The 18,081-nt window shown below is 40.4% G+C and overlaps 1 protein-coding gene across 1 annotated transcript; it reads right to left on the bottom strand.

Moving 5' to 3' along the window:
• Window positions 1-204: 204 nt before the first annotated feature.
• Window positions 205-16,918, bottom strand: LOC118113311 (ceramide synthase 2). Its single transcript, XM_035162867.2, has 11 exons — window positions 16,369-16,918; window positions 8,244-8,417; window positions 7,042-7,159; window positions 6,815-6,933; window positions 4,875-4,932; window positions 4,583-4,633; window positions 3,974-4,066; window positions 3,402-3,530; window positions 2,817-2,923; window positions 2,554-2,707; window positions 205-2,079 (listed from the first exon to the last, which is right to left on the bottom strand). The coding sequence occupies exons 2-11, from the start codon at window positions 8,414-8,416 to the stop codon at window positions 1,933-1,935; spliced, it is 1,149 nt and encodes a 382-aa protein (XP_035018758.1). The 5' UTR covers window position 8,417; window positions 16,369-16,918; the 3' UTR covers window positions 205-1,932.
• Between the last annotated feature and the right edge of the window lie 1,163 nt (window positions 16,919-18,081).

The raw sequence follows: 18,081 nt of genomic DNA, 5'->3' as shown, positions 1-18,081 counted from the left end.
CATATCTTGTATGAAAGGTTCTATACAAATAAAGTTCATTAGATCAAGGGCTGTGTTAATGCTTCTGTATACATAAGCAGTCATATTGTATTTCTACAGTATGTCAGATGTTTCAAGGGACAAAATCGTCTTCAAACTTAAAATATTTATTGTGTGGTATATTTGCAGGCATGATGCATAAAGAAATATAAACAACTTCACAGGTATTTTCTTTCCAATTCATGGTCTCTGTTTTTATTATTAATAACAATACTTAGGCATCATAAAACAAAAAAATACAAATGAAAAAACTAAATAACACTGTAATTAGGACACAGCTGTTTCTTCTGTATCACCCGAGGAGAGAGGTTGCTGGTTGGTCTGGGTTAGTAAAGAAGACGTGGTGGGTGGAATGAGGGTGAGTGTGAAAGGAGGGATCATTTATAAAGGAGAGGGAAAAAAGTGATTGAGGAATGAGACCGCAGGGGAAAGAGGATGTTTTAGTTTTATAGTTGTGTCTGTGATGTGAGGTGAAGACCAGAAAGAAAAGGAGAGAACATGAAGACGTGAGAGAGAGCTTCCCATACATTACACATAAGGCACTTGACATACAAAAAAACTTTAAAGCATAACAAAAAAACTGCAACAATTATTTCATTAATACCTCATGAGTTTTTTTCAACACTGGAAAAAAAGAAATCAAAGGACATACCTGTAAACCCGTTTCATACACATAATCATACCTAAAATAATTCACTTAGATCAACACTTAAATTCTCGCCAAGGTTATTAAATATAACCCAGGCCACAAGGCAGTGAACTGTGGACATCTGGCCGATATTCATAAATCTAGAAATGGTTAATTCCATTTGCCTTCATAAAACTCCTTCATTTCAAAAGAGCAGACCACTATTGCAATCATTTTCAGGAGTGTCCTTGCGTTACATCGGGTGGCATCATCACTGTGATTCATTTCTCAACTGGATCAAACTGCTTCAGCCACACCAGAGCAGAAAAAAAAACATCCAGCTCCATCACAACTGGCAGGATGCTGTGATTTTATATCACAGTGCTGTTGTGTTTAACATTCATCTCTAGTTATTACTGAGCCATGATAAATAACCTTTGCAGGTCATACATCTCTTTCGGAAGCGGAAAACCGGACTGGAATTAAAATAAGAAAGAAAGTTTTACTTTCTGTTTATCTTTAAAAAAAGTTAATACCACATGTATTCATCCGAGGCAGACTGCTTTTAAAATGGCACCAGCTACAGTGGGGAGCAGAGGCACACAGTCCTCCTGCTGATTATTACATTATACTGTAGATAACATTATATAAGAGACACTGTATGTTTGTGCAAAGACGTTGCAATAGCTGAACATACACATACTTGCATAGGCTGAAAAATTAGGGAAATAAATGCCCTATTGTTCCACTTTCATAATACGTTCACTCATTCACTCTTCTAGTAAAAAAACAGCGACGTTACAAGGAAATAAAGCAACACGAGATTAAAGCATAAAAGCTATAAAATGTCATTTGGACAGCGATTAGCTGGCTCTAAGGCACAGTTAGAACAAGAAAGCTAAAGTAGAAGCAGCATCACCCTCTTCAGTTCTCTCCACGCTTTGGTCCTCTCCATTTCCTCCCCTGTCTCTTAAATTTTGTGACCGACATCTCACATGATACATTATTCTCCGACGAAAAAGCACAAAACAAATCCTGCCAGTTGCTGTATATCATCTGCTGGATCCCTGTGCCCTCTAAAAGTATGAATGAACATGTGTTAGTGTGTCGTGCAAAGGTATTAGTGTCAAATTTCCTCAGGATACCTGGTGTTCTTGGCTTTAGGGAATGTCTTGCCCCCTTCGCTCTTCTCTCTCTTCATCCCTCCCTCCTGCTCCCCTACTGAGGGATATGAGTCCATCTCACATTCCTAAATCCTGACACCTTCACGCTGTCTTGCTGTGGTTGTTGTTGTGGATTGCATGACCGTTCTGCACTGGTCCATTGCTTTTCTTCATGTCCTTCACCCCCTCCTCCTCTTCTTCTGATTCATCTGTTTCATCTTTGTCACTCCTTTCATCGTCTACCTTTTCCTGAAAAATAAAAAGGAGGGACACGGTGTGAGGAAAAGAGGCCATTTATAAACATGTCAATCAGGATCTTCCTCTGTACTGGAGCTCTGGTCAGTGTCGGACACAAACCCAAACTGTCCCTGTGTGAGTGTGTGTGGGCCTGCATCTATAGTTCCTTTACTCTTTTGTTGATCTGTGGAATATATTTTGATGTTGCATGTATCAGTACTTTATTTAGTGTATTTCTAATAAGTGGTATTTGGGATTTATATGATTCTTTTAAGGATTTAAAATCAGAATCTTTCAATTTAAGTACTTTCTGCTGACAGTTCCACTGCTTTCATCTTTATTCTCTCAAGCGGCTTTAATCAATATTTTTTATAATAAAAAAGATATATAATACATTTTATGGTGATAATGTTGCTCTGTGTATGATATGGGTGTTGAAATGTTGATAAATAAACAGAATCTGTAGATTTCTTTGTGTTTGTTTACATTGCTGGTGAGGAAGCGGATTGCGATGCGTATGATGAGCACAGCCCAGAAGATATGTAGACACTGAAGAATCATCAGAAGTCCATTGAAGAAGTAGTAGCCGAAAAAGGGTTCGTAGACGGTCACAGGATAAACCCACGTACAGTAAATAATGCTGCAACAGAGAAAGTACTGGTTAGGAAGATGGTAAATGAGTAGCATGCAAAAAAAAAACACATCCTGCAGCAGTTCATTTGAATAATAGATTTAAAATGTGTGTGTACCGGAAGGGGAAGACGAACAGACGAGTGACAATGAAGATTGCAGCAAATACGATGAAGATGTAGTTACAGGCGTTACGCCACCCAGCATAGTTGAACATCTTTGCAGACTGTGAGAGGGAGGAGGAAAGAAAGACATTTATTTTGTACATAAAATTGCAGATAAATGGATAATACATTTGTTTGAATAATGGAAAATGTAGTTAATGTGCCTGTATTTCACCAGACAACCAAAGTGTAGATTCCTCCACTAGGTGGCAGTGTATCATAAGTGTATTGCCATCAGATATCAGAGCACTCAGAACCATGTATAAACAAAAATAAAATCTTAGCTGATATTCAGAACATAAAGAGTCTTAACAGTGATACAATACTACTAGTAGAGAAACAAGAAAACACCTCATTTGTATTTAGTATACTGTATTTGCATGATGCCGAGTACAGCGCCTACAGTTAATGTAAATCACTCGACCAAACTGGAAGCTTACTGGTTCTGACTGCAGGCACATGTTTGTTTGCCAACGTGTAGTGAACAAAATGCTGCGAACACAAACTTCTGCAATGACTCTATGAGGCGGACACATTTACCTCAAGAAGGTAATCAGAGGAGTCGTGCACGAACATGATGAGAGTTCCAGCACGGATGTAGTTAACACACCAAGAGAAGCTGATGAGGAGGATGGTCGCCACATGGTGAACAATCTGCTCCTTGAAATCCTTGAAAGAATGAAACATGTTGGAAGGAGACGTGTTACTGGTGCTGGGGAGAAGAGATTGTTTGGAATATGTATTTATGTGTTACATGTTTTAAGGGGGTCTGTGTGGATGGTGGTTAAACCTGCTTAAGAGGTTTTTAGGTTAAAATACAGTGTTGGAGAAACACCCTGTTCCTCTTTGGCATGATTTCCCCTCACTGCGCGCAGCTGACCCGGGTCAAAGAAGTTTAAACACTCACACACATTCAAACACACGTGTAACAACAGTCTAATGGCCACCCGCAGTCCGTTCCAGATGTCAGTAAGAGCACCACAGTGTGCTGGTCATCATGATGTAATAAAAACCTCTCAATTATAGTTCAGGCTCAAAAGTGTCTGTATGAATTATAGATTAATTTTCCATTTACTTTTCCTTCCCTCTTCATGCAAATCAATTTCACTCACTTTGCGTTTCACATCAGAAGCTACACTGAAGAGCAGAGAGCTGTAGAAACCCAGCTCGATCATGTAGTACCAATACTGAGATGGCAGCAGCGTCTGCAGGGGAAAAAACAGGTCTGCCATTTAAAATACATACATCAACTGTGTTTGGAACAAGGTCTGCGACTAAAGAATCTTTAAATTATTGATTAATCTTCCATTTATTCACTTGATCTGAATCTATTCAAGGCCGTCACTTGTTCTTCCAGCCCAGGTAAACACATTCAAATTGCTGGTTTCATAAAAGCGACTTAATCCCAAATATATTCAGTAGATAATCACAGAAGAACCAGCAAATGTTGACATTTCACAGATCCATACCCACATTTCTGTGGCACTACCTTGAATAGTAAACAATTATCTAAATTAACTGACTGATTTTCTTCTGTTCAGAGTTCGGATGTGTACATTGCGGTTGTAAATTGCAGATCTTATCAAAAGAAAGCAATTTCAGTATTGACAGTCTTTGCTACAGGTCCGATGGCGCTGACTGAAACTTTTATGAGGGAACTGAATTTATTGCCTGATAATGCTCTGGTGCATTCCAGGCACAAAGTCATCCTAAAGACATACCAGCACAGGGAAGCCTTCCCACATCTCCTTCAGGTCATACAGCCAAGGTTTCTGTCGGGAAACATGAGGTGTGAATGAGACAGCAGAGCAACAGGTGTATTTTTATCAACTGACTCAGCACTGCAATGAGTCAACGCTGCCCTGTCCGACAGTGCAAAAGGTGAGGGGACTGCAGCAAAAAAGACAGACTACCATGGACACTGCCGAGTTACGATGGCAGGGCAGGTGATTCATGAGAAGGTACAGAGACAAGAGGAGAAGGCGGGGGTTGAAGTTAAATGGCAGTACTCACATCGATGAGGGCAGCCAGGCCAGCAATGAAAGCAAGAAGGTAAAAGGTAAATCTCCAACTGCAAGAGAACACACAAACACACACACACACACACACACACACACTCTCTATTCAGTCAATGGGGCAAAAGACAATAGACACATTTTCTACCAGAAGACACATGAATGCATAACACACACACACACACACACACACACACACACACACACACACACACACACACACACACACACACACACACACACACACACACACACACACACACACACACACACACACACACACACACACACACACACACACACACACACACACACACACACACACACACACACACACACACACACACACACACACACACACACACACACACACACACAAAAATACCAGACTGAGCGAAGAGTGGGAAAGAAACTCTGGTGAACTACGTTGAGAATGTCCCATTAGGCCAAATACACAATGAGAGCTGTCATATATTCTCCTCCCTGCTAAAGTCCTTAGGCAGAGATAATGACGGGCCATTCCCACTGCAGCCTCTCATACAGTTGAGGAAAGAAGATTTCATACATGAAACAGAGTAACAGAAAAACACTGAACATAGAAAGAGACAGTGAGAGAGTGATGAATATATCGGGGGGGAAACTAGGGGAGAAAACAGATAAGAGACTGATTCAGACGAGAAAAATGTCGTAACACACACACAGTAAAAGATGCCATAACTAGAGAGTGAACAACATGCAGTCACAAGTACACAAGTCACACATCATATGCAAAACATCAGTCAACTACAACGTCGCCCACACACACACACACATACACATACACCACTCTGATTCACCGTCTTCTTGCAGGTTTATGGGTCAGTTCACCTGATTACAAAAAGCTTATTTTCACTTATATCAAGTGGAATCTACTAGTCCTGCTGATTGTTTTGCCTACTTTTGTAGATATCTGTCTCAGAGCTGCTATTGGAAATTATCTCTATTATTATTATTATTACTTTTTATTTTTTTATTTTAATTAGCCTGCCACATTGTCACAATTTCATGAAGCTGAGGGCAGCATCATTAAATTGCTTGTTTTATCCCAAACCCAGACTTGATCATCACACTTGATGCATATAAATAGTTTTGTCAATAAAAGGTCTGTTGACAAATAAATAGTTTAATCTTCAGCTCATTCACAGAATCCCTTGTACCTTGGATAATAACAACATTTTGCTCAAAACTATTTGTATTTTCAAAGGGACTGTTTCTTCAATTGAAAGTAATTAAGTAAAACTTGTGAAGTCTGTGTCTTCTGTAGTTTGGGTGAACTGACCCTTTATGTTGATCCAAACATGAATCATGACCATGACTATGAAGCTAATGAATTGTTGCTAGTTTTATGTAGAATGCAACACATGGGATGCAATGACGCATGAACAGACTTTCTGTGAATGTGTTTGTCCAAATGCATATCACTACATATTTGTCTGTGATTCAATCTTGGCAAACACTATTATGCTGTCTAGATATAGTTATGTCTGTGTTTTGTGCTGTATCTATTTTTAGGTGTCATCTGTTGCCAGCTTAGGGAAAATTCAGTAACACTGTATTATCAAGTTATCATGTTGTTTTAACTTTGCTTCTGTTTGAGTAATTGCTTACACATAAAAATAACCAACAGCGGTGACAGAGCAGCTGTTGCTGAGTTTCTGTGCTAATGAGTGTGTGGGTGTTTGAATTTGTGTGCGTGTGTGTTTGGCAGCAGCAGAGTGGCATTGTAATCAGTTCATGTTAAAAATAGAGAGCTACATTTGCCCACAGAAATGTCCTCATATAGCATGAGGAACGCAAGGGTGGGCAGCTGTTACAACCTGATCTATAGCCCCACATCATATATCTCTATATATATGTTTAAGAGAAGGAGAGAGTGTGTGAGAGAGGGTGTTGGTTAACCTGGCTTCTCTGAATTTTTTGAGCAAACTCGGTCTGTCCTGGTTCCTCCGTTTCCTGAACCATCGCTGCACTTGTCGTTCTGGATAGCCAGTCTGCTTGATAAGACTTATTATTGAACTCTGTGAACAACACAAAGAGGCCACATTTTAGTATTCATTTTACAGACAAAACATATAGTACAACACTCTGTCTTTTTGAAGTGTGTGTGGGCTTCTAAGAACATTTACCTGTGTGGGGTTCTTGGCCACAGTACAGTAGTAGGACTCCAGTGTGATGTTGGGAGGGGCTTTGAGCCGTACTGTCTCTTTCACCCCCAGTAGAGAGGCCAGGGGTGTAGCCACTGTCCTGTAATTATAAAAAGGTTGTTGAGACAAAAACAGAAAAAATAAAGAAATAAAGACATGTTAGAAATAGTGAGAAACTGAAAAACGAATGAATCATTTTCAGGTTGCGAAAAATGACAAACCCAAAATAAAAAATATAAAAAACGAAACAAAAAAGCTTACATAAAACTAAGAATCCTTCGTGTTTAGGTCTATTCTGAATTACCAGTATCTTCTTTTTTAGATCAGACTTCAACACTATACTTCGTTTGCATGCAGAATTTTAGGTGGCAATTTAGATAGTGCTGTCACTACTCGCTTCACGTGTACTACTAATGTTAGATGCACAAACCTATCAAAGTAAGAAAATATCCTTAGTGGAGCTAATAATCATTTTTAATGATGCATAGTTGGCGTCTTCAGATTGTTGTGGTGCTGCATAATAATGATGATAATAATAGTAACCATCTTCATCATAATAGAATGCAGCATTCAAATACGGATTTGGATGCTGATTACCATGGCAACAGTCGTTTCAGGTCAGCTCTATTCATGATTATATATGTCAACAGACAGACTTGTATTGTGTGCCTTGTTTGTACTGTTCATTTGTCATCTAACACAGGATTCAGTTACCCCACTTTGTAGTTTGCCGCTCTGTGGCAGAGTGGGCGGTAGGGGATAGAAGAGAATAATAAGGAAGAGAGCTATTAGCAATAAAACCAAGTTGGACTCTGGCAGCATTGTTTACAGCTACGAGTTTAGCTACTGGTAACAGGAACATTGGACTGAGATACAATACGAGTCAGGAGCAGAACCTTTTCTTGTTGAAGGCACAGTATAAGGAGAAATAAATAATTGATGAGAAAAAGGCCAGAGATAAAAACTGCATTCTGAAGTAAAGTAATCTAATTAGGGATCAGGAGGAAACAACTGATGGCCAGACTAAAGGAGAGAAAGAGGAAGTGAAACAGCAGCAGACAATCAAAACAAGACAGGAGTTGGACTGGGCAAGAGGACAGAGAAAAACATGTACAGGAAGCAAATGTTTGAAAGGATAACCACAGAAATAAACAAGGAGCACGGATAGTGTGTAATGGACTGACCTCTCAAAGATCTGACGAATAATGAGGAATATGAGGGCGATGGGCAGCGCCACCCAAAGATCCCGAGCTTTAGCATACACGCGCCCATCCCGGTCCTCCAGGTCAGCCCAGCCCAGACCTTCAGGAAACCACAGCCGCTCCTGCCAGAACCACGCACTCAGCCCTGACAGCATCCTGCGACACAAGAAACACATGCAGTCAGCACCACTCTTATGTGTTTATTGGGCTGTAAAAGCTAAAGACTCACACATATTGTAGTGGCATTATCCACACCATGAAAAAAAACCAAAGTGTGTATATATCGTTCCTCCTTAAGTTTGAATCTGACAAACTGTCTATAGAGGTTAACGTTAAAGGCAAACATTACACAGGCCTAGCTACGTGTATGGGAAGAAATCTTTGATTAGGAATGTTTGGTAGCATGTAATTAAGGGAATAAGATAATGGTACCAATATTTCCCTCTTATTGGAAGCCTGACTGTAAGTTTTTCCGAATGCCTATTTCAGAGCACTTGGAGCATGGGCATTCAGCAGGCCCACGTGAGGGAGGAGAGATCAGACCAACAAGTGAGCAAGCTCTTTCCTTCAACTTCAAGCTTTTAACACCATCTCTCTCTCTCTCTCTCTCTCTCTCTCTCTCTCTCTCTCTCTCTCTCTCTCTCTCTCTCTCTCTCTCTCTCTCTCCTCGACAGTTGACAGCTGTGAGAGTTGGTTCTGACTTTGAGTGTGGAGATAAATATTCCCGCTGCTAACTTCAGGGAGTGGTAGAGAATGAGAGTAGAAATGTCGGTGGCGAGGGAACGCTATTGTGTTAAGGATATGAGTCATGTTTAACCCATATGTGCAAAGCCGTGGGGACACCCCCACACACTCACTCTCTGTAGTCCTCTTTAAGATCTATAGCAACTCCCCTCTCGCCCACTGCAGCTGTAAATGCCAAAACCGTGTAACCGCTTCACTTCCACGCCCATCCCCAGCCTGCTGCTCCTCGCCAGTAATCAAGAAGGATTCCCTCTCTGACCCGGAGAGCCCTGTGTAATGCTGTCCCTCCCTTGACTATCTTTAAAACATGCAGCTGAAATTACATTTTGGAAATAATGGTCTGATAAAAGTCCTTATGGGTGTGGTAAAACAACTCTGACTAAACTTTCTTCACTGACTATGTGCTTTATGACATAGTTTCACAGAAATGTTAAATACGTCCTTATGTCTTGAGCCTGACTGATGTATTGGTCGTTTGACTTTATTGGTTGGTATTGGTCTATCACAGATTAAACTGGTATTGGTATATATGTTGTCAGATATGCGGTGATATCAAAAACATAATGGAGAAAAAAATGCTTGGCTTAGAAGTGCAGCTGTTATATGTACAGGACAGCACAGTAGTAGAGTGGTAAGCACCACTGCCTCATAGTTTGAGCCTCCCTGTGTAGAGGTTCCCTGTGCCCGCATAGGAATGTACTTCTACTCTCTAAAATCCTTATCAGCATCAGCTTGATCTCTGTGGAGACCTGGGTGTCATTAGACAAATTAAGATAATAGTATTGATACAGTACCTGAGTTTTAGTACAGACACTGAAGCAGCATTTTATTTCGATTTTTAATACAAAACTCACTTTCTCTCTTTGAACAAAAGTTTGAGGTTAATGATTTCAAGTTAAATTCCTTGACCCCAAGGTGATGACGCCACAACGCTAGTTTTCCTGATCAGTCCTAAAACAAAAAATATTCAGTTTGCTGTATAGAATGTTAACATTAGGATTTAAACACCAATATAGCAGCGAGTGGAGTCATAGTGTCCTGAGCAGAGAATACAGTCCCAAGCCCTCAGTGTTGTCATCTGAGTTTCTCTGTTCTTTGTTTTGGTCCGGCCCCACATTCATGTCAGTGCATGTGAGTGCACTGAGCGCCCCCAAAATGTCTGCTGAGGTCAGGCTGACAGACATTTATTATCAGGAAAAATATTTAAAAGTGGGCAGATCATTTTTTCTAAATAAAGACAGATAAAGATCAGAGGGTTTAGTTTTCATTTCCAGTTATCATCACAAAGCCTGACTCTGTTCTGAGCTGCAATGATAAAATAAGAGTGAAAGCATCAACACTGTGGGGAATCAAATAATTGCTGTTTAGTTAAAATTAATCTGTACTAGTGTACTTATCGTACACTAGTACAGATTCATAATGGTATAATTCATAACGGTATAATGTATTTATTTAGTGTGTACCTGTCAGGGTCATGTAGAAATGATAGTTTTCCAGTGATCTGATTGGTCAGTATTTGGGCTATAGACAAGTGTTCATCTGGTCCGACCTAAGTGTACTGGTTTATTAGAGGCACTGTGTAAATTACCATGGTGAATAACCCGTGTAAGAAGTGAACCACCATCATTACCCTGAAAACCCAGAGTTACACCTGAGGTTATCTTGCTGTTTTCACAGACACATTTGTCACACAATGTTGAGTAGACATCACTAGTGATGATGGTTACAGGAATCAAAGGCTTATATGGATCAAAAAGATTGAGAGAGGATAAATCCTATTCAAATGTTGTGTAAATACCTTGCTTATAGTATTCACATAGTCTGCTTACAATGTAAATTTTATTACCATAACATATGGTTAAAAAACATAAAATGTTGTACTCCACTTCTGCATGTTGTCATATGCTTAGGCTCTCTTCTAACTCTTTTGTACGTCTTTTGGACTGTCACAGTGTGTAATGACTGCCTGCTGTCCTATCACAAGTTCACTGGGTGTGCATGTGCATGTGCACGTGTGCTTGCTCTGTTCACTTGTGCACCATGTGATGTCTTCTTCCACTCACACCACTATTGCTCCCATTCCTGCTCTGCTTGTGTTAGCAGTGTGTGGCTATCACCCCCTGCTCTCTCACAGCAATGGGAATGTTACATTAGTGGTAGGAACTGTTTTCACCCTGACCGTCCAGACATATAGCGGGAGAGAGTCACAGCACACTTGATGTACTTTAACCCTAAGCCAGTAAATGGCAAATCTGTCCATTTTATTAGTTGATATTAATGTAATGAATAAATGTATGAATATCAATTATCAACACAAGAACTGTGTTTACTAAATAGTCTCAGAATGCCATGCTGTTGATTGATATAATGATCTAAATGGAAAAATAATGAATCCGATGTGATTCGGAAAAAACTTACAAGATATTCAATGCCAGCTTCTGGCACTTGGCGTTTTTCAATCCTGTGATCTTCCTGGCACATTTTTGGATTGAAGTTGGACACACAGCCGTATTTATCAGTGCCATTATCTGACGAGTCCTTCAATTATGGCTGATATCAGCTCTTGGTGATTTACACTGACAGACGCAAGTCAACCCTAAAGTTAAGATGTATGGTTGCTAAAGGTTCATAGGTTCCTATGTTCATAGGTTCAAAGGGTCAAAGGCATTAATGTCATATGCAGAAATAAAAAGTTATCAATGCAATGAAATTCTTAGTTCTCTTGTCTCTGCCTGGTGCCGTCAGTTATTCCAATTAAAAATATAAATAAAAAAGCTAGAAACATCCAAAGAAAACCAGAAACATTTAAATGCCCATGGTTGAGTGTTACTGTTACTTTCCACACCGTGTCACGTTAGTCATGCTCCCTGTTTCCTGTTGCAACAGCATGGCCGGCTGAGCATAAGGCCCTGGGCTCTACGAAGGAGCTGTGTAATCTGACCAACAACAGATAACTGAATGAGCATCTGAGCACAAATAAAAACTGTTCAAAGGGCAGAAGGAATGTGGACAGGTAGTTTGTGCTTATCACTGTGTAATAACCATGAACTGGTAATAAGCTTATCAGGCATGATTAGGCCCTTATATTTGACACTGCTGCATTAGTGGGCAGTGTGGAAGAAAATGTAGGATGTTAAAGCACTTTTTCACAGAGCTCTCCTAACAGCACATTCCATTGGCCCACTGGATCATATGACCAATCTCTGACCATTTTAAAGGTCCAATAAAAATAAAGGATGCCTCTGGCAGCGGAGGGAGAGAGGACGTTCCTGGACTGTCTCTCTTCCCCACTATGAATACACATTACAAGGATGTAGTGATTGTAAACAGAGATCAAGCGGCTGAAGGGTACAGTACAGCTCCTGCTGTTACTAACATGTCTCCTCTCGGCGATGCCGTGTACAAAGTCAAAATGCAGTTTCTCAAAAATTAAGAAATAAAGGAAACATCCCTCTGAGGAAAACCTAATCAGACCCGACTGGAACCTGGTACAGTGTGCAGGGATATTTGGAGAATGTAAACATGCTGCCATCCAACCCAAGGAGAGTTTCAGCTTTCGCATTTACTGTCCACGGATGAATAACATCTCAGTCCCCTAATACTTTGTTATCTGAACTATCGGAAACTGAGTCGAAAAGAGGAACTCAAGCCATAGCAACGGGCTCCGACTGTGAGTCACTCATAACATCCCCTGCACAACCACCCATTTACTCATATCCATCCATACTTAAATTAGTCACTAAGAGCTGAATCATTCAAACCACAACCTTAAAAAATGTTAGGGAGACCGACACAGGGAGATGAGGCTTAGACAGCGTATACCGTGGATGGCACACGAGGTCAAAGCTGAGTTCGCAGGTTTGAGGATTTGATAATTCTGAGAAAATGGCACATTGACTACATGCTGATTTCACAAAAGGTCACAAGACTGGAGTCAAAATTGAGCAGAGTCGGTGCGATAGGTCAGCAGCTCAAAATGCAATCATGACCTTGCATGACTGCTGCTCACATTGAGTTACATGCTCAGACCATAGACTGAGTACAAGGATGGATCATCATTTCCTGGATACAGATCTTGTCATTTGGAGACAGAGTTGGCGCGGTAGTGATCGTGGTGATACACTTACTTGGCCAATTGTGAGTTACTCTCAGCTGTCAATCATGAATCATGAACTGCCTAAAATCGCAGAAACCATCTTTAAGAAAAAACTATTTTACGTGTACTTTAATTTGGTCCATGTCCCATAAACCAACATGGAGGAGGCATGGTTTATGACCAACAGGGGGCAAATCAAGATAATTGGGCTTCAGTTTTGGGGAGCTGTCCATCTGTAAATTTCTATGATTCAGTCCAGCATTGTATTGAATAATCTATTGGACTGTATTATATCGAGCATTTCTTATACACATAAAACATGTGTAACTGTTTATTACTGGGTTATTATACATATATTAATCCAACCTGGGTTATTATACATATATTATACATATTTTTCTCTATATTCTAAAATTTTGAAGATCAAACAATTTTTGTGAAAACATACTTGAGTGACTAATTCATATTCACAATAATTGTAATTGTAATTAAAAGCTGTTTATTGCAGCACTGACAGGAGTAAACTTTTTTACTTAAACTGGCTGCAAATATCAGTCAAACTGAAGCCTACAGGAGATGGTTTGTAGTAACTATCTCAACCATCTGACAGCCTTTTCTTCTTGTGGTCTAACATGCAGCCACAATTTTTCAGATTGCATTTGAAAACCATGAAATTCTCAATGCAAATATTGTGGGATAAAGTGGTGGGAGGGACGCTTGCATACTTTTCTGCACATGGGCGATTAGCTGTAACTCAGGTCATGCCTTGGACATTTGGAGGCAGAAGGTTTTGAGGATGAGTGATACACATCCTTGACACTTTAGACATTCCTCTGGATCATGGTTTGACTAAAAACAACTCAGAGTGTAGTTTTTAGTAAAGCACAAGACATAAGGAGAAGAACACATCAGATAATCCAAGGGGCAGACAGTCAATCACAAGAGTCAACTTCAGGATCTCCGACTCTGATCTGTGACCCTGATGAATTATTGATGGCGAGATCCAATCAGACAGCATACTGATTTGAATAAGCCTGTTCAGGAGGCGTGAAAGGTTACATTGTCATGTTGATTCTCTTCTACTGTTCTATCTGTTGAGTGTAAACTCTGCAGGGTAATGATAACCAAACACTGAGGTACTTCTAGTGCTAACTAAGTCAAAGACACATTCCTGTCTTCAATTAATTACTGATTGATCAAACAGCAGCGAAGAAGCAGAAGATGTAATTATTGAAAGATGATTGGTGAATGTATTTTCTGTCCAGGTTAGGGAGGCATTGACCAAAGGCTAAAGCATTTGAAAGATGTTTTTCGTCTTTAGACTGTTTGGGTTTTGTGAGTAACAAGAGTGTTGCTCCTTATAATGAATCCTTTAGTTGGTCTAACAAGGACAGTCAGTGATAGTAACTCGTTTTCATCATTGATTAATCTGATCATGGCCTTTGGGATAAATTGTTCTGTCTCTCAGTGGTGTTCATTCTACAGAATCTGGATTTTGTTAATACTGATGTCTCAATGCATACGCAGCATTTGACTATTGTCACAAGTCGAGGTCAAGCTCATTTTAAACTTATGTTACAGGGTTTAATCTAGTGGTTTCCAACCAAGAGGTCCGGACCCTCCAAAGTTTCACTACTCAGTGTAACAGGGGAGGAAAGTAGATACTAAACTAAATTCTGCTCCACACACTTGTATTCCTGTTTTGGACCTTTCTCTTGTGTCTGATTTTTTAAATGACTGAATATCTTTTCCTCTCTAGGATTCGTCCTCAAACGCTTACTTTCTGTTCGGTAATGTCCCAATAAATTCCTTCAAAGTTCCCCAGAAAAAGCTCTATAATTGGGTACTAATCATTGCAAAAACATATTTCATTTGATCAATTCTAGTTGATTGTGTGTGTAATCTTTTGATCAGCTGAACAAGCAAAATGCTAACTCTGTCAACAGAGAAGCATTGAACCCAATACGGGTGAAGATTTAAGTGTCCGACGACTTATTCAATGGAGGAGATAATTCTCTGAAATTCTTCTGGAAGCAAAAACTATATTAACTCAACACAGCTCGAGGTAGCATAACTAAAGTAACAGAACACTTTCTATTTTCCCAGTGATGAGGTCCAAATTACATTCTTTCCAGGAAATAAGGCTCATACACCTGTAAAATTAAGTGTTACCAAAGTTACTAGTAACGACAACCAGAGATGGGTAATATGGGCAAAAATGCTCCTTAGTGAACGCTGTGGTTTTATTTTTTCTTTATGAGCAGAGAATGACAAACAGCAACATTTTACAAATCTGAGGTCGATCAGTTATGTGCTGCACCTCCTCACACAATGCATAAGCAATGTATTGATATATAATGAGCCTCAGTTTTATTGCTAGTCCTTATAGTCCTGGCTGAGGAGAAAAGGTGACAGGGCCTTTTCTGCCCAGGCCCCCCCACGTGGAACAATCTCCCTGAGGAGATCAGTCTGAGAAACACCTTCTCCTCTTTTAAATCTCTCTTTCTCCTACTTCTGATCTTACCTGAGAGTTTTTACTCTTTTCTAATCAGTAACATTTTCTATTTCGGCATCTGTGCTTTACCGCTGCGTGATCTTCAAATTGCATTTAAACTGTTTGCTTTATAACCGTTTCCTGTTGTTTCCCTTCATGTTGAGCTTGTAAAGCACCTTGTGGTGTTTTGAAAGAGATGGATGGATAATGCAACACTTGCTAATATTGTTTTATTCCTGTCAGAAACGGAGTAGAGTAATACTCATTCAATCAAGTAGAACGAAAGGGGGATGCTAAAAGTACACATGCAACAACATGAAGGGGTACTTAAGCGCAGTATTTGAGTAAATGTACTTAGTTACCACCACAATGACACCAAGAGGAAGGATCCTAAACCGGAAGGGCCTTTTAATACTAATTGAAACGGACTCCATGTTGTGTGTGTCTCTGAACATGTGCTGTGTGTGTGTGTGTGCGTGTAGTTGATAAGTTAGCAAACTTCGCACAGACCCCACCATGGAGCCACGCGCGCCCCGGGCCGTCCTCGTGTCTTCCTACCAGACAATTATTACCGTTCTTTCCAAATCACGACACATCTACGACGCCATGTTTGAACACTTCGGTCGTCAACAAATCCAAAAGCACTTCACTAACAGGACCGTTAACACGACTGCGTAATGACGTGGGAGAGAAAACGAGCGACGCCGCAAACACACTCACGCGCACAGAAAACCACTTAATGTCTCCGGACATGAGAGGGAAACGGTTCTTACTTTGGCGTGTGTTCCCCCCCCGCAGTGAAGTGACGAGAGCAGTGCGGTTCTCCGAGAGGAAAGATGTCTGCTTCCTTTTTGTTGTTTTTTCTTGGGGGTCTTCCCTCCACCAGCGTGCTCCGGGTCCCACCTAGCTAGCTGCGAACCTAACGGTCCTCTGGAGTTAGCCCAGCCCGCTGCCGCCGCTGCTCTGGTCGCACAGTTAGCGTCAAAGTTTAGTCCCCGGCCCGATTTTTACATCTTTCCATTCTGCGGAAAGTTTCTCTCTTCTTCTGTGGAGAAAGGTGATGATGGTGGAGGAGAAGCTACAAATGGGAGAAGGAGAGAAATGCTGCAATGCGACCGGGGGGAAAACATGAAAAATGTCCCAGTGTTCCGGTTGTTGTCTCTCGCTGGGCTCCGGCTGAGCTCTCTGCCCCCGTGATGTGTGCTGTCTCCCGGGAGTCGGCGGGGTCTTTCTGGGTGTGTGGCCGGGTGGAGTGCGGTGGAGGTCGGGCCTGCTGGAGAGCGAAGTGAGGGGAGCACACGGAGGAGGAGAGAGGAGAGAGGAGGAGGAGAGAGGAGGGAGGAGGAGGGGAGGGCCGCGATGACGTCCGAACACACAGGCACGCACACACACGCACTTGTCTCTCTCTCTATAGTTGTGAGGACAACCATTGACAATACACTCCCTAGCCCCTTATCCATCACACCTAAATAATAATAAAATAATAACTCTATTTGTAGAGCACTTATCTAAACAAGGTTACAAAGTGCTTCACAAAAATCCATGGAAAAAACGAGTGGACTAAAATAAAACGTATTCAATGCAGTTAAAAATTCCAAATTATAACATATTAAGGTCGAGACCTTCACAGAAATGCCCAAACCCTTTAAAACTTACATAACACAGTGAATTACAAACAAGGTCAAAGGTCAGAGGTGGAAATCTGCATCTCCTGTGTGAAAAACAAGAACGTAAAACAAAATTCATTCCACATAAATGTGTTATTTTATTTCTCGGTAATGTAGTAGAGTATTGGAATATTAATTATATATAATCTAAATTGCTTTATTATAGCTGAGTGAATTGCAAACAAGAAGGTCAAATCACACTGACCAGAGCCGTCCAGGGTTAGGGTACCCAGGCCTGGACACACACACACACGCGCTTACACACACGCGCTTACACACACACACGCGCTTACACACACACACACACACGTTTGAGGAGATTACATTGGCTCATATTCATTCCCTGAAGGAGTTTTATCCTCCTACTTTGTCTTGTCTTCACCCTCTATTTTCTGTAATTTCCCTTTTTAACTGACAATAATGGTACTTTTGTTGTTTTTTTACACACCATCTCCTCACTGACCTTCTTGTTTGCAATTCACTGTGTTGTGCTAAATTAATTTAGATTATATATATATATAATATACTAATACTCTACTACATTTCTGAGAGAAATAAAACAAATTAATGCAGAATAAATTTTGCCTTACACAGGAAATGCAGATTTCCACCTTCGACCTTTGACCTTCTTGTTTGTTAAACAGCGATAGACAGACAATTAATTGGCAGTTATTGTGTTAGTTGATTTATTGCTTCAGATGTTTTTCATGAAAAAATTCTAAATGTTATCTATTCTTTGTTTTTTTTGTATGTGACGATTAAGTGAAAATCTGTCGGTTTAAAATTTAGGCCAGACACAACAAGCAAATGGAAAACACC

The sequence above is a fragment of the Hippoglossus stenolepis genome, chromosome 8 (genome assembly GCF_022539355.2).
Source record: "Hippoglossus stenolepis isolate QCI-W04-F060 chromosome 8, HSTE1.2, whole genome shotgun sequence".
Taxonomy (NCBI): domain Eukaryota; kingdom Metazoa; phylum Chordata; class Actinopteri; order Pleuronectiformes; family Pleuronectidae; genus Hippoglossus; species Hippoglossus stenolepis.
Note: the sequence above shows the minus strand (reverse complement) of the source record. Positions and strands in the feature narration are given on the sequence as shown.

Coding starts and splice junctions, on each gene's coding strand:
- LOC118113311 (XM_035162867.2), bottom strand. CDS start 8,416: ATGCTGTCAGGGCTGAGTGCGTGGTTCTGGCAGGAGCGGCTGTGGTTT. Junction 3,531..3,973: donor CTTCTGATGTGAAACGCAAA/GTGAGTGAAATT, acceptor CATTCTTTCAAG/GATTTCAAGGAGCAGATTGT. Junction 2,924..3,401: donor CCTCTGATTACCTTCTTGAG/GTAAATGTGTCC, acceptor TCCCTCTCACAG/TCTGCAAAGATGTTCAACTA.